General features: G+C 34.5%; 1 protein-coding gene across 1 annotated transcript in view; it reads right to left on the minus strand.

The window, feature by feature from the left end:
• Window positions 1-3,552, minus strand: part of LOC114332430 (egl nine homolog 1) — a 123,875-nt gene extending 120,323 nt beyond the window's left edge. Inside the window, exon 1 of the mRNA XM_050650367.1 lies at window positions 2,905-3,552. Coding sequence (XP_050506324.1) covers window positions 2,905-3,424 — 520 coding nt within the window. The 5' untranslated portion in view covers window positions 3,425-3,552. The remainder of the gene's footprint in view (window positions 1-2,904) is intronic.
• Between the last annotated feature and the right edge of the window lie 18,366 nt (window positions 3,553-21,918).

Genomic DNA, 21,918 nt, shown 5'->3' on the forward strand with positions numbered 1-21,918 from the left:
GTGGCGTTCAAGGTGTTAAACAATTTCTGCCCAAAAGTCTCAAGATACCAACATAAAAAAATGTTTCCATTGACACACTTTCAGATTGTGTTTACTCCCTGAAGGAGTAAAATTAAACATAAATGATACCTATTTTTAAATTATTAAACCTCTTAACATTAGCAAAGTACCAAAGAAAATAAAACAATCACATAACATCTGATTTGTCAAAAACAACCTCAATATTTCGATTGCTGTTTTCTTGTACCTAGGTTCACTTTTTACTCCTGGCAATTGGGTTACTAAATTATCAGCACTTGTTTGCATGGTCTTTTGTTAATCTAAATATTTTTTTCATCGAGTAGATCATGGGTCCAACATGGGTCTCTGAGACAAGATTTGCCGATAATTGCATAATTAGTTGACACTGAAGACTCAAACTTCAACACTAAAAACAGGCATCTAAATCAGGCAGCTACTGATGGCGGTGAAGATTCATAACAAACGATTTGGATATAATCGTAAAAACTCTAACTGGTCTGTCTCACAGACCCAATGTTAGTCACGAAAGGTTAAAAGGGACATTTTCTAACACAAATCCACAAGAAAGCTGGATCAGAAAACTTTTCATACAGGAGCAGCCACTACGGAATATCTAGTGATTAAAATAGAAATAAAAACTGCAAAAAAAGGTGACCTGACTAAAGCAGAAAGGTAAATACAAAAAAAAATATTATACAGAGACATTATGAAGAATGGCAAAATACAAAAAAAAAACAGTTAAAATAGGTTTTGCCAAACTAAAAATTGAAGGAGAACTTTGGAAATGGAACAAGAATCCTCAATGCTAGCAATATCAAATAAATGATACGGAGAGGGCATACAGACATAGAAGAAACAGACAAGGCATGGGAAAAGAACATGAATATAAAAACTCGGGAAACAACAGTAGAGAAAAAGAAATTGGGAAAACTGAAATTAGAAGCATATCAAATTAAAGTAAAAACCAAAAGGCAACAAACAAACAAAAAGAAAGAAAGAATTTACAAAGAAACAAATAATAATGGAATGTGACTATAAAGGCACGATACCGACATCGACGGCAGACAGCAACTGCAGGGCGGCAGTTGCAATTGTCGGCAGGACCACGTCATTACTTTGCACTATTAATTTGTATATTTCTTAGCAACTGATGTTCTGCCGAACAACAGGTGCTAATAAATATACAAATTAATAGTGCAAAGTAATGACGTCGTTATGGTGACAACTCTAACTGCCACCCTGCAGTTGCTGCCTGCCGTCAATGTGAGAATGGTGCTTTAAAACTTATCTTTGGCGACAAACACACAGTAACAGTGGCAACAAACGGTACAAAATTCAGATGGAATATGACTATAAAACTTATCTTTGGTGACAAACACACATTGCCAGTACAAAATTCAAACATAAAAAGCCACATGGCTATTCCCATGCCAAAGAGAACGTAAACTAGATAGATTATCTATTTATTTAAAAAAAAATGGCTAAGACTAATACAAGATTTCAGATCATACAGGGGAGCAAACGCTGATTCAGACCACATATTAATAATACCAAAATTAAAAATGAAAAAAATAAAGATGCAAGCTCAACGAAATAAGAAAAAGATCTGGAAACTTGAGAAGCTAAAAACAGAATTAAAGGATAAATGGATGGCTTAAAAGTCAATCAAATTAAGTCAATAAATGTTGGAAATGAGATGAGATGTTTATGAAAACAGGTGCAGAAAAATGAAGAGCCTTTAAAAATAAACGATCTTTATTGATCATAATATAAGTATTATATTTATAAATACAAAGACAAGCTATTTGTCGTTTGTGCTATCTTTAACTATTCTAATTGGGAAATAAGCCACAATTTAACTTTAAAAAATTATTTTATTAACGTTTTGTGTTATCTTTGGTGTTACATCTCATGAGCAACGAACTGTCAATACAGATGGGATGGGCAAGAAGTGAATTTAATGCAGGTAGGATGAAAGAGTATAGTCAGGGAAGGATAGAAGATGGGCAGCTTGCCAGCTTGGGGTATTTTGGTTTGGGGGTGGGGGGACAATTATGAGGGATTTTAAGGGGTCATGGTAAATTAAATTTGTATATATATATGGAACTGTATATTATACTCTCATTTATAATCAAAGACGATAGGACCTATGAATTATTTCCAGGGCCTTCTGTTGATAAGTAGTATAATTTTGGATTACTGTTCTCTACATTTGACTAATAATTTATTAAAATGCAGTAAAAATTTTAATTTAAGAGGTTTGAGCTTCAATTTGAGAGAATTTTAGTTTCTAAGTGGGGGATTTATGAAATCACATCTGGCAACTCTGGTGGTAGTTGTAGCAAATTTTCCCTGGCATGCTCTGTATCTCTCTAGGACTTCTCACTTGTATGTTGGCCGCAAATCTCGCTTCACTGTTTGAATGGGACGAGGCAATTCCATCCGTATTGACAGTTCGTTGCTCATGAGTCATTTTTAGGGAGAACTTGACTTACACCGTTTGACTTCTGAAGCATCCAAATATGTGGAAGACATAGCAGAAAAACTAAAAACGGTCAAAACTGACGATATAGAAAGTGACTGGGACAACATCAAAATATGCATAATACAGAGCAAAGCAAATTGGTTATGTTAGTTGCTCTAATCTTATTGATGTCTGACAATAATGTTTTTATATTTTCCCATTCAAATATAATTATTAAGTAGAGATGTAAGTAACTGAGCCTTGTGTATACATGTAAATGGCTAAGTAAAATGCAAGTAAAAGTGATGTACTTGGCAAGTAGATGAACTTGGTTTCAAGAGCCTATTACAACTGGTCGAATAAGAATGCAGATTACAAATTGCACTTGTGATGGAACTTTCTACTTTTATAAAATTTACCTATAACACAAAGTCCATAGTCACTCATGTCCTCTATAACATTTCTGCATGTTTCTTCTAGATATACATCATTTTCAAGACTTGTAGACTGACTTAAGGAAATCTCTGGAAAATCTTTAAGAGTTTTATGTTTGGACTGAACAACATTACTTCCACTAATAGGCATAGCTATATTAACAAAATTTAAAGATTTCTCAGTAGATGTCAGTTGATAATTGTTATTTGGTGCTAACTGTTCAGCTACAGAGCTTAATATTTCATTTTCTGAGCTGCCTTCTATTGGTAAAATATCTTTATGTTCTGAATTCTCCACTATATGTCCGTATTTATTTTCCACAGTGGAATCAGATATTCGAAGTCTCTTACAGATTGGCTTATGCTTTTTCCAATCTTGTAACTGATGATCCTTACTACAATAACAAGTTACTTTACAACGCGAACACCTCAGTAAATTTTGTTTAAGTCCACAAACCGCACAACTCCTTGAAACTACTAACCCGGCACATTCTCCTGAACTCATTTTATTTGAATAGGCAAACCAAGGGTCTCCTTTTGATAAGACACATTAAAAATTCGATTATTTTGACGTTAGAGGTCGCTAGACGTTTAATGTCAGCTGTTGAACATTCGGTATCAGTAAACTGGACTAAACATTAGTAGACAGTAGACATTGGAAATAACCCAATATAGATGATTTACATTGTTGCACGATTGTATGATTTTCAATAAGAATTGCAAAACTAAGAATCGCGATTACGAATGTTACAAGGAGCTTTAATAGGGCTTTTCATCGATTGTCATTTGTTTCGAGCCTCTGTCATTATGTTGTATAATCTGTGTATAATAGGGCTTTTCATCGATTGTCATTTGTTTCGAGCTTCTGTCATATGTTATATGATCTGTGTATAATATTAATATACACGAATTATACAAAATATGACAAAAGCTCGAAACAAATGACTGTGAATGAAAAGCCCTATTCACAGTCATTTGTTTTGAGCTTCTGTCATATGTCGTATAATTCGTGTATATTAATATTATACACAGATTACAAGCCCTATATTAAATAAACGGATTATATGACATATGACAGAAGCTCGAAACAAATGACAATGAAAAGCCCTATCCGGTGTAAGCTCGTACGTGGAGGGGATATTTAAAAGTTCGTGAGCGTCAGTAGCCAGTAGTGACAAGTCAGTGAACTTTTTCTGGAAAGGACCCCGCACAAACCTTATGGAAAATAGATATTGTACCCTCGGAGATCCGTGGAAAAAATTTACACCCAAAATAACAAAATTCAGTTTGGCAACACTGTGCGAATGTTGATAGTAACATATCCTTTTTAAGATAAGCACAACTGTAATTTAGTCCAAACAAATTAATATATTTTTTTTGCCCACAAAAATGAGATTTTTCAACCAAATAATGTTTCAAATATGATGTGCAAAATAATTTTTAATTGGGTTCTGCTAATGGGCTTACTTTTTTTGTCATTAAAGTAAAAAAAACTAAATTTTACTCATTAAATCAATGTTGTCCGGTTATCGTCTTAATTATTTTAACTGTACTAATATCCGTTGAGTAATTATAAATGATTAATAGGTCGTTAAAACATTTTATCTGTAGCGGCTTCTGGAATATCTTAAAAATATCGAATTTCATTGATAAAATGCGCATATTCCACCGATCTTCGCCTCGACAATACCAGTGGATTTCGTTCATACTTTGGGAAAATCCTCTTTGAAGCATCCTGATAAAAAGTTCTCATGGGCACAACTCAATCGTATGAAGGATTTTCAAGATATAGAGGCCCAAACTCGGAAAATTATAAGATTTACGGGGTATTCCAATTCCGTGAGGTACTGGTTATTTGGCGACATGTAGAAGTTTGGATCAAGGAAAAGTACTAGTAGTTTAGGATTTTTTCCTGGCTATCCAATGGCGACCTTTACTTTGACCTTGACCTTCAACGGACGTCATCTTCTAGAGTTTCGAGGGTTTTCGGCATTAAATTGATATAAACAGATTACTCATGGGTTTTTGGGATCGCAAAGCACGAATATGCCATCAGAATTGACCTACGGATGACCTGATGGCCAGGACCACTGCAAGTGACGTGATCTTCTAGAGTTTCCATGGTTTTCGGCATTTAATTGATGCAAATGAATTACTGGAGGGTTTTTTGAGGTCTCTAAACACGAATATGCCACCAGAACCGACTCCCGGAGCACCTGCGGTTTCCAAGGTCAATGAAAGGGGCTCCTGGAGTTTCGAAGGTCTTTGGTACTAAATTGATGCAAACGGATTACTCATAGGTTTTTGGAGTTGCTGAACACGAATACCCCATCAGAACAGATATCGGAGTACCTGGTGCCAAAGGCACGTCATGCTTTGGAGATTCGAGAGCTTTCGGTACTAGATGAATGTAAACTGATTACTCACAGGTTATTGGGGCTGCTGAACGAGAATTCGATATCATATCCGATCCACGGAGCACCTGATGGTGCTTAAGGCAGGTCTTCTTCTGGAGTTTTGACAGGTTTCGGCATTAAATTGATGCAGATGGGTATTACTCATTACTTTTTGGGACTGCTAAACACAAATACGCCATCAGAACAGACACCGTTGTACCTGGTGCCTAAGACACGTCATCTTCTTAGGTTTTGAGAGTTTTCGGTACTAAATTGATGCAAGCGGATTACTCTCGTGTTTTTGGGGTTGCTGAACACGAATATGACTTATATAAAAGACTCTGGAGTATCTAGTGGCCACGATAAATACCACTATCAAAATATAATGTAGTAAATGATATTAAAATAAATGAAGGAAAAACATTGTCAGATATAAATTGAGTTTATATTTTTTATAAATAATTAAAACAGTTGAAGAGCACCATATAGTTATTTTATTAATATTTTTGACTTTGAAAACGGTATCAAGGACCTCGAAACTAAAGAAATTTGTTCGGCAACCCCGAAAAACCTAAGAGTAATCCATTTGATTCCTCCGAAACTCCAGAAGATAACCTGTTTTAGGCTCCAGGTGCTCCTGTGTCTGTGCTGATCACGTATTCGTGTTCAGCAACCCCAAAAACCTATAACTAATCCGTTTGCAGTAATGTAGTACCAAAGACCCTCGAAACTCCAGGAGCCCCTTTCATTGACCTTGGAAACCAGGTGCTCCGGGAATCGGTTCTGGTGGCATATTCGTGTTTGGCGATCTCAAAAAACCTTCCAGTAATTCATTTGCAACAATTAAATGCCGAAAACCATCGAAACTCTAGAATATGACGTCCTTTGCAGAGGCCCTGGCCACCATGTCATCCGGAGGGCAATTCTGATGGCATATTCGTGTTTAGCGATCCCAAAAACCCATGAGTAATCTGTTTATATCAATTGAATGCCGAAAACCCTCGAAACTCTAGAAGATGACGTCCGTTGAAGGTCAAGGTCAAAGTAAAGGTCGCCATTGGATAGCCAGGAAAAAATCCTAGACTACTAGTACTTTTCCTTGATCCAAACTTCTACATGTTGCCAATTAACCAGTAAGTTTGGGCCTCTATATCTTGAAAATCCTTCATACGATTGAGTTGTGCCCATGAGAACTTTTTATCAGGATGCTTCAAAGAGTATTTTCCCAAAGTATGAACGAAATCCACTGGGACCTATTTTCCATAAGTTTTGTGCGGGGTCCTTTGACATAAATGTCAAAGTGATTAATTTAAAACATTGAAATTAAAAACATTTTTTTTATGTAATTATGTTTATTTACAATCTACATCATTAAAAGGGTATTAAGTAAATTTGTTCCATGTTTTTGGGCATGAAGAAGAGACTTCCAATGATGTCTCATCTTATTCTATTTATGTTTAAGTTTTAAAATAGGTCCTGAGGCCAGGTTCGATCTAGTCTCCTTGTGGCAGGGCCATTATGGAATAATTCCCTTACTAATTCATTGTCATGGTGAATGGTACGCTCGTTTTGTGATTCAGATGCTCGATGGATTTCTTCTCTGATGAAAGGTATATTTAAGTCTTGGTGAAGTGTTTGATTAGTTACATACCATGGTGCATCCACTATTGATCTTAGAACTTTAGACTGAAATCTTTGGATGATATTGAGTGATGTTGACTTTGCACAGCCCCAGAGGTGTAGTCCGTAGTACCAAATAGGTTTGAGTATTATTTTGTACAGAAGAATTTTGTTTTGGATGTTGAGTTTTGATCTGCGTCCAAGGAGCCAATACATTTGCCGAAATTTCAAGTCTAGTTGTCTTCTTTTGGTCTGTTTATGTTTTTTCCAAGTAAGACGTTGGTCAAGATGGAGGCCAAGGTATTTAGCGTCTGTTACTGTTGGTATTCGTACATTTTCCATTCTTACAGGTGGGCATATGTGTTGTGACGGTTTGTAAACGTTATTTGAGATGATTTTGTTTTATTTACTTTTGTTCGCCATTTTGTGTACCACTCACTGAGTATGTCCAGATGGTGTTGCAGGTCTTGTGCGGCTTATATGTGATCTTCATTTACAGCGAGTATTGCTACGTCATCAGCAAAGGAAGCGATCGTAGTATTATGAGACTCTGGTATATCGGCTGTGTAGAGTGAGAAAAGCAGCGGCCCGAGAACACTACCTTGCGGAACTCTGGAGTTAATAGGACAGAGGCTGGATTGTTGGTCTTTGAATTTTACTGAGAAATATCTATAGTCGAGGAAATGAAGCATTTTGGCTCGCAATTTTTTCGTCCAGCATGGATTTACTTGAAATTTTCACAGAAGTTAGGGAATAGTTCAAGGGTCATTTTCTATATCATGCCGCTTTACGCTAAAACCTTGGAGGTGGTTGCCACCCCATCTCGAAGGCGGGAATTTTTTATTACATTTAAACCATGTAAATCTATGTAAAAAGGAATTCTAAGAAAAAAATGTTTTTTACATTTTCTCCGTAAAACTAATATTTTTCGAGTTATTCGCGCTTGAAAGTAACAGTTTTTCGATGAAAAAATCGACTTTTTTAGAGGGTTTTTGAGAATACGTCGAAAAATATACATTTACTCAAAAAAACTGTAGATATCAAAATTGTATCTTTTAGTAACACAAACCAAATTCTTCTTCTATAATATCTTTAAGACCAACACAAACCGAGGTACTGCATGTTAAAAGTTAGCTTTTTTCGTCAAATGCATAATTAGAAATATTTAAAGTAAAATAACGGAAAAACTTTGCATTGTCCGAGGAAAACTTAAATAATCTTTTTTCAGGTATATAGTTAGACCTTTCAAAAAATAATAATAAGAAGTTTCCAGCCTGAAAATTTAGCGACTTATGATCAAAAAAAGGTCGGTACCTGCTTTTCTCTATAAAAAAAATCAGTGAAAACCTCTAACTATCCTCCTAATTAAAAATTGGTCTTCACCTTTCTGTAATTCCATTTATATTTGTATTATCAATACACCCAAGAGGTTTAACCTATTTAAAAGACCTAATTTTAGAAAAATTGGAGTTTAAAGAAAAATTAATTTTTTGGAATTTCCCATTTTTCATCTTTTACTTCAAAATATCTCCGAAAATACTGGAGACACGAAAAAAATGATGGACTACTAAATTGTAGCCATTTTAATAACTAAAATTCCTTTGTAAATAGATTTTCATTACAGTGAACAGTTAGCGTGATATAGCTGTTTAAAACCTCTATTTACGAGCAAACACCCCATTATTCGAGCCCTTTAAACCCACCCTAATTAAAAACTAAGGGATCTTACGGAATTTAGTTTACACAGTCTAATAACTCTTCAAAAATCCTACAAAGTTATTTTTGAAAAATCTTTTTGTCGTCAAAAATAAAGGAGCTATGTTTATAAAACGAATTTTTTTTTTCGAAAAATTCGGATAGTCATCTTTGGATAATTTTCAATGTATGTATAATACCACAGAACCGGTTCGTATACTGGAAGATTACTAAAAAACTATTTGTATTTATTTGTATTTGTACATTGTAAATTCGTATTTTTGTGTAAATAAATGTTTTTGTAATTCTTTAATTCTACTTTTTTTTCTGTATAGATATATTAAAATATCTACTTATAAAAACTGTAATGTTATTAAGGGTGGTTTTTAAGGGTTGAATTATTATGATATTATATCCTAAAGTATAAAACAATCATTATTTAACCAATCAAAACCAAATTTTACCCATATTAAAGTTTACAAAGTTTTTAAATAATTTTTGACAATAAGGGGTAGTTTACACCCCTAAAAATAATCAACGCCCTTAACCCTTAAACGCCCAACCTTTTTTAGGTTCCATGTACGCCCAAGGGTGGGTAAAAAATGTCCACCTCGAAAATAGCTAATATATTTATTGAGAGTTGTTGGAAATGGATTAAACTTAAGAATCTTATGCTTCATAAACACAGCATTGTCTAAAATATTAATATAAACAATTTACAAACCTTACAACAAAATTACAAAGTACATCAAAATTAACATACTAGTAAAAGCCAATAAGTCAGATTTGTCGATTTTCTCCATATTCTTCCTTTCAACCTCCTCATTGGCGGATAATTATGTAGATTATGTAATTATACGTCGATAATTATATGGATTATCTTCCTACCAACGAGAAATTGTATAGAAACCTTTAGTAACAAGTTTTACCAAGGGTGTACTTTTTATGCCCACCCATATTTAACTCAAGATGCTACTTTTATTTTCAAACATATCGGTAGGACCAAATTAACATTCGATAAAGAGCTGTCTTTTTAACAATAAATAATTTTTTGAAAATTTTTAAACACGTAATAAATATGTTACAAGGGAATACGCATTAGGTGGACATTTTTTACCCACCCTTGGGCGTTTAAGGGTTAAGCATGATATAGAATATGCAGTACAGGGTGAGATGATCCTAATCCCAAATTTTTATGTAAATCTATGCAAGCCGAAATTATTCTTTTCGGATAAGTAAATTTTTTATATATAGCTCCAACAAGGGTGGTTTTAAGGGTTGAAATATTATGATAGTATATCTTAAAGCATAAAACAATCATTATGTAAGTAATAAGAACCAAATGTTGACAATATTAAAGTTTAAAATGTTATTTAACAATTTTATACATTTAGGGGTAGTTTTCACCCTTAAAAACCAAAAGCGTACAACAACTCAATATAGAAAATGAACTAGAGGGTGTAATGAGCCTAATCCCAAATTTTTGTACAAATCGATGCTGGACGAAAAAATTGCGAGGTTTTGCCATTTTTTCAGCTTCATTTCCTCGACTACTATTTGATAAGTAGGATTTGATTAGTAGGAAATAGTTACTAGATAGTGCTAATTTTACTTTGTAAAGCAGACCTCTGTGCCAAACTTTGTCAAACGCTTGTGAGATATCTAGGAATACGGCGTTGCAGTATTTCTTTTCTTCGAGAGTTTTTGATATTTCATTTACTATTCGATGGACTTGTTGTGTAGTAGAGTGGTTTTCCCGAAAACCAAACTGATGTTCTGGTAGTTAATGTTAGGAATTCATGATCTGCGTATATTCTTTGTAGCAGCAATCTTTCAAAAACTTTGCTAACGATTGGGAGTAGGCTGATGGGTCGATAAGATGTTACTTCATTGGGCGCTTTGCCTGGCTTAAGGATCATTATGATTTCTGCAAATTTCCATATTTTTGGAAAGTATGATAAACTTAGCATGCGATTAAATATTACTGTTAGCATAATAATGGCCTTACGAAGAAGTTGTTTTAGTACTTGTGCCGAGATTAAGTCATAACCTGGAGCCTTTCGTGAGTTATGAGTTTGGTTATTTCTTTCTTGACTTCTATAGGAGTAAAACTTTTGATTGGAAGGGACATTTGACATGCTGCGCTAATTAGTTCTTCCACTTCTTCATCAGGGTCTGGTGGCTCGGTTTAAAATACACTCGTAAGATGTTCAGCAAATATGTCCGCTTTTTCTTTGTTGGAACGAGCCCAGTCACCATTTGGTTTATGGAGGGGAGGAATAGTTGTGTATGGTTTTTTGAGTTTCTTAGTCGCCTTCCATAGCGTCTGATCATTTGCGGTAAGGTTTGTAATGTAATGTTCGAAGGTTTCGTTGTTTGCAGCTTTGATGGCTACTCCAAGTTGTCTACGTAGTCTATTGTATATATGTTGATCTATGTTGTTTCTAGATCTTTGCCAGTTTCTTCTCGCACGACGTTTTTCAGCAATGAGTTGCCGAATGTGTAGGGGAACATTTGTTGTATGTGTCGGTCTGCGTTCATTTCGTGGTGTAGATTGCCATGCCGCTTCTTGCACAAGGGTGGTGAAATATTGAGCTGCTGTATCTATCTCGTGTGGAGACTTGATTCGAAAATTAAGATTAATATTTTCTTCTAGGTAGTATTGAAAATCTGCCCAGTTGGTGTTTTTTGACGCTAGTCGAGGAGGGGGTGTGTTGTTTATAACTGTGGTACTCTTGTTTATGATAACTGGTGTATGATCAGATGAGAGGTCATAGCTGGATTCTATTAGACAGTTGTTTCTGGATTCTCCTTTGCTTATGTAAAAGTCTAGCACATCTGGAAGTTTTCTGGGGTCACTTCTCCAGTAAGTAGGGATTCCGTTGGTGTAGCAATCATAGTTGTTGTCGGTCATTGCCTTTAAAAGGTTACGACCTTTTGTTGTTATGAGTCTTGAGCCCCAATGTGTGTGTTTCGCATTCCAATCTCCCCCGGCTACAAATTTGCCAAGTAATTGAAAGAAGGCTTAGTATTCATCTGTGCGGAGATTGCATGACGAGGTGGGCTGTAGATTGCAGATATGTTAAAGTGCCATGGCGTTGCATTCACTTGAACAATTGCTGCTTGAATTTTTTCTGTTGCATATTTTGGCAATTCATGATGTGATATACAGCTTCGTATGATTATGGCCGAGCGACCATGAGCTGTACCATCGGGGTGAGGTGTACTGTATGTAGTATAAAGCGGAATATTGAACGTAGTTAGATCAGTAAAGTGGGTTTCTGAAACAAGCAGTACATCGATTTTATTCTGGTTTAAGAAAGTGATTACTTCCTGCTTATGGTTTAGCAGGCCATTAGCGTTCCATGTGGCAATTCTAAGTATGTTTAACATTAACAATTCCTTCGGTTAATGACTTGTGTGAGTAAGTTTAATATCATACTATTTTGACTCATGAGTTGTGAGAACATGTTTTTGAACTCGTTAAGGAATGTTATTAGTTGTAGTTCTATGTTAGTTTTAGGTTCTTGGTCGTGGTTGATTTGATGTGTTGTCACATTTGCATATGTTCTATGATGATTTTGTAGAGTAGTGTTTAGCTGATTCGTTTCAATACTTACATGTGGGTTGTTAAATGTTGTTCTTTGGGGCTGTTGGTTTCCTCTTTTGGCATATTTCTGTTTTCTATTAGTTCCATGTAGACAACACAGCCCTTATAGTTAGCAGGGTGATCTTGTTTACATAGTGCACACTTGGCCGGAGTGTTTCTAGGTTTTTTTTACAAGATTTTGTATCATGTTGTTCTCCACATTTGACGCAGTAGTGTGGCTTAGTGCAATATGTTTTACTATGACCGTAAGCTTGACATCGCATGCATTGGATGATTGAGTTTCTCTTCTTTGGTGCTTCCACTGCTATTTTGGTGTGACATAAGAATTCTAGATTAAATATGTCTTTGTTGTTACTCTTGGGTCAAGGTCTATGAAAAATAAGGATAAGGGTTCCTTTGTTTGTTTGTGTCGGACGTTGGTTATATTGCGAACTTTATGGCCGGCATTTTCTAACTCCTTTGTTATATCTGTTGTGGGTATTAAAAACATTAAGAGAAAAACATATTAGTTGGCCAAAGCTGTGGTATATATTTTTGCCTTAAATATACTTACGTTTTAAATACTAAAATTTGTTTTTTTAATAATTCGTAATATGTAATTATAAATTAGTCTATTAATCTAAGCGCCATCTACACGATAATTACGAAAGTATCCGAAGTAAGAAACTAATATTTCGTCAATAGAACGTCAAAATGATTAGCAAAATCTTAAAACAATCGATTACAATTTATAATTACTTTTTTGCGTTGTAAATATTACGCGATAAACATTATATAATAAATTAAAAAATTTCCGGCGAAAGTTGCATTAGTAATCCGCTAGTTAGTGATACCAGCGAAGCTCAGAGGGTATACGCTCTGAGCTTCGCTGGTGTCGCTCCTAGCGGATTACTAATGCAACTTTCACCGGTAATTTTTAAATTTATTATTTAATTGTTATCGCTTAATATTTACAACGCAAAAAAGTAATTAAATTGTAATCGATTTTTTTAAGATTTTGCTAATCATTTTAACGTTCTATTAATGAATTATTAATTTCTTACTTCGGATACTTTCACAATTATCGTGTAGATGGCGCTTAGATTAATTTATAATTTCATATTACGAAATATTAAAAAAATTAAATTCAGAATTTAAAACGTAAGTATATTTAAGGTAAAAATATACACCACAGCTTTGACCAACTAATATTATTTCCTATTAATGTTTTTAATTTCAATGTTTTAAATTATCACTTTGACATTTATGTCAAATTTACAGTAAAAGCTTACAGACTTGTCACTACTGGCGCTCGCGAATTTTTAATTATCCCCTCTACTTACGAGCTCATATAGCGTATAGAGAGTGTAAAATAATCTAAACAATCCATCACTCAATACTCAATTTTAAGACTAAAAGTTCTTACAACTACAAACATTAAGGTAGGTGTATACAATATCGCCATGTTTGCAATTCCGCCAGTTTCCTATATTTCTGTTGTCAGGCTACTTGAGTAAAGATGGCGTTAGGGATATCTTCTCTTACTATGAACTTAGTGTTGTGGTAGAAGCACAAATGATTATAACCATAACCTAAAATTTCAGTTTCATGTGTCGTTTAACCGCCACTGGAATATTGTGAGTTGTTTCTTATAAAAAGTTCTAGTATTTGGTCAGCTGCTCCAGGCTCAAATTGCCGTTAAGTGTTTTTGTCCATTTTTACAAAATTTATAGGGATCCTTTCCGTTGCTGATAACACAAAAATAATTTTTTTCTATGTATTTTTACCGGTGCTTTTTTCACGAAAACAAATTACGTCATTGTTGCTAATAATGGTTTGCAATATCGCCATTGGCGATATTGTCAAATCAGTTATCACTATTGGCGATATTACTAGCAATTACAAAGTGACTACAGAATATGATAATAAATGTTTTTATTTCAGAATAATTATGCCAAACAAACGAAATAAAGGTATTAGAGAAAAATGGAGGGAAGAAAACATGCAAAATGCAATATTAGCTGTTGGAAATGGACAATCCGTTAATTCAGCAAGTAAGGAGTTTCAGGTGCCCAGAGGTACTTTGAGGGATTATTTAAAGAAACATCTTACCTCAAAATGTTCCATGGGACGAAAATCTGTTCTTACGAATAATCAAGAGGAAGATTTATGCAATAGAATAATTCGATGGGCTGAATGAAGTAGGATATCTACTGACAGCCAAAGTTTTGCGGCATTGTGTTTTTTCAATTTTTGTAACACTAACAATATCGAAATTGCCGTTAACAAAGATTATATGATGTGTTATGTTCGTGTAAAACTCCCTTAACCATGAATGTAGGTTGGTACTACTGTCATCTGAACGACAGCGGTCACATACTTAATACTGCGATAGAAAATGGAAACCATGTGCATAATTCTTTAAAATAAAGTATTTTACATCGAGTATTATTTCATTACAAATACTTACGTCCTTTAAGTACAAAGGACTTGACATTTGGCGACGAGGATAATGGATACAAATATTACAGACACTACATCAACTACAACGTTCCAACTACAGCCGGTACAAACACGAGTTCCTCGACTACAACTGCGATAGTTGCACCTGCTACAGCTCCAGTAATGTCTACACAAGTTTCTACATTCCAGTTTTCCGTTGAACCTTTTAACCAGACAGCTACAAAATGGTCCAGGTGGGTAAAACGGCTGGAAGGAGCATACAAAGTTTTTAAAATTCCAGAGGAAATGAAATTGCCCTATTTACTACATTACATGGGGTCGGAAGCATACGATACACTGTGCGATAAACTAGCTCCAGAGGTCCCTGAAGACAAGTCATATGAGGATACAGTTAAGTTAATGGATAATTTTTACAACCCTGCACCACTTGAAATTGCTGAAATATTTAGGTTTCAATCAAAAAGACAAGCAGAAGGCGAAAGTATACAAGAATACCTACATTCTCTACAGAAACTTGCCATAAACTGCAACTTTTCCACATATTTAAAAAGTGCTATACGAAATCAGTTTGTTTTTGGTTTACAGTCAAAGAGGATTCAAGCCAGACTATTAGAAACAAAGGGATTGGACTTGGACCGAGCCGTAGAAATTGCAGCAAGCATGGAAACTTCAGAAAAGGATAGTAATCAATTTTCTCACAACAATAATTACAATCAGGCTAGTATAAATGTTTTAAATGCGAAAGCAAAAAGTTTTCATAAAAATACAAACACTAGTAAATTTAATGATAATAATACAGTAAATAATCATAGTAGCTCTCCTAATAATACTTTTACAATGTCAAATAACCGTAATAGGGCTTGTTATAGATGCGGAGACACCTCGCATTTAGCCGATAAATGTAATAAAAAGCATTTAATCTGTAACTTTTGTAAAAACGTCGGACACATTCAAAAAGTTTGTTTAAAGGCACAACAAAATTCACACAGGCAAGTAAATTCAGTAAACTCTGCTCAAGAGGTCTTAGAAGTAAATGCTGGAAATTGCAAAGATAAATTTTTTATAAATTTAAAAGTGAATGGTAATATTTTAAATTTTGAAATTGATTCTGGCGCTGCTGTTACAATCATAAATAAAAATATATTTGAAAAATATTTTCCTGCATTACAATTACAAAAATCGGATGTTAAATTAACTACATACTGCAAAAATAATTTGAATGTTTTAGGTTTAGTTTCAGTGGAGGTTGAGCACCAGGAATTAAAGCACACTCTAAAGTTGTATGTGGTGGATGGTGATGGCTACTCACTGGTTGGTCGAGAGTGGATACATGCTCTGGAAATCAATTTACATCAGGTAAATACAATTCTACATGAAAATTTTGAAATTGCAACTTTGTTAGATAAATATAAACATTTATTTGAAAAGTCAGTTGGTGAAATAAAAGGGTTAGAGGCTGAAATTTATCTAAAACCTGGTACTAAAGCAAAATTTTGTAAGGCCCGTCCTGTAGCTTTTGCATTACGCCCTAAAGTTGAGGCAGAATTAGAGTCCTTAGTAAATCAGGGAGTCTTAAAGAAAGTAGCATTTTCGGACTGGGCAACTCCTATTGTTCCTGTAGTTAAACAAAATGGGGACATACGCATTTGTGGTGATTTTAAAATCACATTAAACCCTTGCATTGAAGTGGATGAATACCCTTTACCTACACCAGATGACCTACTTTCCCAATTAGCAGGTGGGGACAAATATACAAAAATAGATATTACGAAAGCTTACTTACACTTGCCAATAAAAGATGAAATGAAACATTTACTTACATTAAACACCCATAAAGGTTTATTTCAACCAAATCGATTAATGTTTGGAATTGCTAGTGCTCCTGCCAAATGGCAACGTTTAATGGAGCAAATGCTACAAGGAATAGATGGTATTTCAATATTTCAGGATGATATAAGAATTACAGCTCCAAATAATACCTTACATTTACAAAGACTTGAACAAGTTTTAAAGAAATTATCTGAACATAATTTACATATAAATTTGGATAAAAGCGAATTTTTCAAAGACGAGATTGACTACTGTGGATATAAGATGAGTAAAACGGGTGTGTCTACTAGTGCAGATAAGGTAACTGCAATTGCAAATGCTCCAATACCTACAAACAGAACTCAAGTTCGGAGTTTCTGTGGCCTAATTAATTATTACAGACGTTTTTTAAAAGATACTTCTACAATTTTACAACCATTAAATAATTTACTTAAAAAGAATGTCAATTTTAAATGGTCGAATACTTGTCAAACTGCGTTTGACAAAGCAAAAAAACTCATTTGTTCTAGAAATGTTTTATGTCACTATGACCCAAATTTACCATTAGTCCTAGCAACTGATGCATCACCCTATGGGGTAGGTGCAGTACTTTCACATATCTTTTCAGATGGTACAGAGAGACCCTTACAGTTTGCTTCTCAAACTCTTACTACTACACAGCAAAGGTACTCACAAATAGACAAAGAAGCTTACAGCATAATTTTTGGAGTAAAAAAATTTTACAATTATTTATGTGCTAGGAAATTTACTTTGCTCACTGATCATAAACCGTTAGTTCAAATTTTTGCACCTGATAAAAGCCTACCAGTTTTAAGTGCAACAAGAATGCAACATTATGCAATTTTCTTACAAGGTTTGAATTATGACATTCGTTACAAAAATACAGATTCTCATCTCAATGCTGACGCACTTTCACGTCTACCTATAAAATCAGAACAAAATTTCACACATGATGAGCCAGATATTTTTGAAATAAATCAAATTGAAACTTTGCCTACAAATATTAGAGATCTAGCTTTTCATACAAAAAATGATCATACCTTAAAAAAATTACTTGTTGGGTTAAAAACAGGAAAACCTGTTGATAAACGATTTAGCTTCAATATAAATCAAGCTGAATTTTCATTACAATCTGATGTTATTATGAGAGGACAAAGAGTAGTTATACCTACTAAATTGAGAAATAAAATTTTGACAGAATTACATACTGCACATTTTGGAATAGTTAGAATGAAATCTTTAGCTCGTAGTTATTGCTGGTGGCCTCACATAGACCAGGATATTGAGTCACTTTGTAAAAATTGTTTAGAGTGCAATAAGCACAAGAACAACCCAATTAAAGATAATTCTCATATATGGGAGCCACCAAAATTTTGTTTTGAACGAGTGCATGCTGATTACGCTGGACCTTTCAATGGAGGTTATTATTTTATATTGGTAGATTCCTTCAGTAAATGGCCTGAAATTCATTTTACAAAAAATACTACTACAAAAACTACTATTGAAATTTGCCGAAAAATTTTTACAACTTTTGGTATTCCTAAAGTTTTTGTTACAGACAATGGTAGACAATTTGACTCTCATGAGTTTAGAACTTTTATGAAAGATAATGGAATTACACAAAAATTTACTGCACCCTACCATCCTGCAACTAATGGACAGGGAGAGAGATATGTCCAAATACTAAAAAAATGTTTAAGGGCTATGCGAAGTGAGGGAAATGACAGGGAGTTTGAATTATGTAAGCTACTTATGCAATACCGCAGAAGCCCACATACAGTTACAGGTAAAAGTCCCTCAGAACTTATGTTAGGAAGACAAATAAGGAATAGATTAGATTTACTTAAACCTTCATGTAGTGATAGAGTTACCTATACTGATATGAGTCTAAGAAACTTTGATATAGGAACTAGGGTTTCCGTGAGGGATTATTTTCATTCTAAATGGCAATTTGGCATTATTGTACTCAGATTAGGGTTATTGCATTATTTAATTCAGTTAGATGATGGTAGAACATGGAAACGTCATGTAGACCAAATACGGCAAATTGGGGAATATACTCCATCTCAAAATAATCCAACATGTTACATTCCGGATACCATTACTCACAATTTGATTCCGAGGGAGGCATCAATTCCAGAGCACAGTGTCTCACCACCACCTACCGAAGTGATTACTGATGAATCCGAAATTTCAAACAATATGGAAAGTTCGAATAGTGTACCTGGGGCTCAAACTGAAACTGAGGAACCCATTTTAAGGCGTTCCACTAGAGTAAGGAAACCTGTTACCAGACTGAATTTGTAAGTACTTTTACTTCTAGTTAACTTTTGTAATTCATGGTCAAGGGAGGAGGTGTTATGTTCGTGTAAAACTCCCTTAACCATGAATGTAGGTTGGTACTACTGTCATCTGAACGACAGCGGTCACATACTTAATACTGCGATAGAAAATGGAAACCATGTGCATAATTCTTTAAAATAAAGTATTTTACATCGAGTATTATTTCATTACAAATACTTACGTCCTTTAAGTACAAAGGACTTGACATGATGGCTGGGTGATTTTGGCTCAAAGGATTCCTAATTAGACATCCACAAATAAGAAACAGACGCGCTCAAAGCATGAACCTAGCAAGGGCACAAAAACTGAACAAATTCATTATGAATGATCATTTCAAAAAATTAGAAAATATAATGAATAACTTGGATATCATGGACATTTATAACATGGACGAAAAAGGCTGCAGATTGTCACTGCATCACCAACAATCTGTACTGGCAAAGAAAGGGGCGAAGAGAGTACATCTGGTAGCGAACGAGCATGGTCAAAATATTACAGTAGTGTCATGTGGTAACGTTTTGGGTGCCGCCATTCCACCTTTGATATTGTATAAAGGAAAGAGAATGAAGCCGGAATGGGCAGATTCACTCCCACCTGGTAGTATGGCACTAATGACGGCCAAGGGAAGTATGACCATAGAAACATTTAAGCAATGGTTACAACATTTTTCGCAATATAGAACTCCTGGACCTTGCCTTTTAATATTTGATGGTGCCATGTGCAATTTAGATTATTCCATTGTAACTGTCGCCAGTGAACTTGGCATCACCTTGTATTGCTTGCCAAGTAATACAACGCACGAGCTTCAGCCGATGGGTTTCGTAGCTTTGAACATTACTGGTATGAGGAAGTTTTAAAGTATTGGGCAAGGTATAAGGAACGGTCCATCACAAAACAACGCTTCGGAATAATTTTTTCTATAGTTTGGGACAAATGTATGACTCCATCTAACATAAAGTCTGGTTTCTCGGCTACAGGCATTTATCCGTATAACTCTGACATTCTTCCTCCAGAAGCATTTGCCCCAAGTAGCGTAACAGAAGACAAGAATGTTGAAGGTCCAGGACTACAAGATATTCTGCAAAATAATGAAAAGCAACCAGTTAGAGTCATCACTCCACCCGCAGGGCCATCAAATGTTAGTAGAAAACCTCCGGTAACTGAATTAAGGGACAGTAGTGATTTAGAGGATGATGATGAGTCTGAAGCAAATGAAGATGAGAATAATGAATCTGAAGATGACGAATATGAGCCAACTAAAGAAGTATCCTTTAATGAAATGCTTGAAACACCTGAAATGGTACATAAGTATGGTACAAGTAAAAAAAAGGCAGCATTAAATAGTCGCACACAGGTCGTCACAAAAGACCTTTTTAATAGGAATACTGACTTCTTGCCAGAAAAAACTTACACAAAAGTGTCTGAGAAAAATTCTAAAACTAGGAAAGTCGAAATACGAAGAAACGAACACAAAAGCAAGGATGAAAAGCAAGGCTGACATGCGTCTTTGCGTTACGTGCAAATGCTACATGCATGATGAATGCCTGCGACTTACAAAAGACGACATAATTGCAGCATACATATGTCCTTATTGTTTATAAGTATCGTTAATAAAACATGTTTGGTGTAAAATTTATTTAATTACCCATTTCCATTCCATATTCCATATTAAAAATAAACCTATGCTAAAATGTAACGCCTGGCGATATTGACAACAGGGGTTGACAATATCGCCATTTAACGTTATTTTTAAAAAGGCCCTAATTAATTAGTGATCATTAGGATAATCAAATTAAGAGGTCATCATTTGTTGGTATATAGTATAGGCCATAAAATGACGACTTGTCGTTTTCTTTGTTTTACAGTGGCGACGCGTGACTTTTTCTAAAGTGTTACCAAAACCAGATGTAAAAAAATCCTATTTAAAAAAATATTTTGAACCTCCCAGGTATAAGTTTTTGTTTTCAATCCTGTGGGATAAAATTAAACAAATCACTATTCCCAAATTATATGTATGTAATTATGTATATGTAACAAGTATAACAATAAATAATAAACAAACTAAACATATTATTCTACCATAAAATTAACATAAAAAATGAACAGGTAGGAAAAAGAACAGATGTTGAAAACTATTGTTTATATTTTAATTCTTCCATTTTCAATAATATCATTTTTTTCTTTAAAATAATATATAAAAAAATATAGTAAAAAGTAGAATGACTTTTCAAGTAGTTGATCAATTACGCAATACGTAGCAACACTCTTCAATGTTTAAATGCACGCACACTGTAATCTGTAATAGGTACTAAACATACTAAACCAACGTTTTACCAATCTTCAAAATGGTAACAATACTGATATGCACCGCGTGCCCGCGCGCCGTCTCTAGACCCGTCGGTCCTTCAAAATTTTCAGAGCTAATCCCGAGTCCCGAGCGATGGCAAGGTTTCTCCTGCGTTACAGTTACCAGTGCCAGTATTGGTAACGGCATATGATAACGTATCATGGATTCACATATCTCGCCAATATTTTCGTGCGTCTAGTTGGGTATTTACTGAATTAAGTACTATAACAAGTATTTCTGTTGGTAAAAAATATAAATGGAATTATTTCGTAGTATTCATAAAATATTTATTTGCAAGATTTGTAACTGTTACCAATGGTAACAGTGGTTACATGGACGCTTCGCCACTGTTGTTTTAATATTTAATCCTACAAATGTGCGATTTTTCTTAACATGGCGATATTGTATACATACTTACCTTATGATAAGTTGCAGTTCTCTATCATTTTAAAGTCGTCTACTTTAAAATGTATAATATATGTCGGAATTGTTAATATGAATGAGCCAGATTAAATTAAATTATTAGAAGATTTTCTTACCAAGCAATATAAACAAAATTTATTTAATTTATTAATATTTTGTATTTCCATAACGACGAATTTCATGGCTGAAAACCCTGAGAGAATGGTTTGGATGCAGTTCAAAATAACTATTTAGAGCTACCGCCTCAAAAATTAAAATAGCTATGATGATTGCCAACCTCCGTAGCGGAGATG

The sequence above is a fragment of the Diabrotica virgifera genome, chromosome 5 (assembly GCF_917563875.1).
Source record: "Diabrotica virgifera virgifera chromosome 5, PGI_DIABVI_V3a".
Lineage (NCBI taxonomy): Eukaryota > Metazoa > Arthropoda > Insecta > Coleoptera > Chrysomelidae > Diabrotica > Diabrotica virgifera.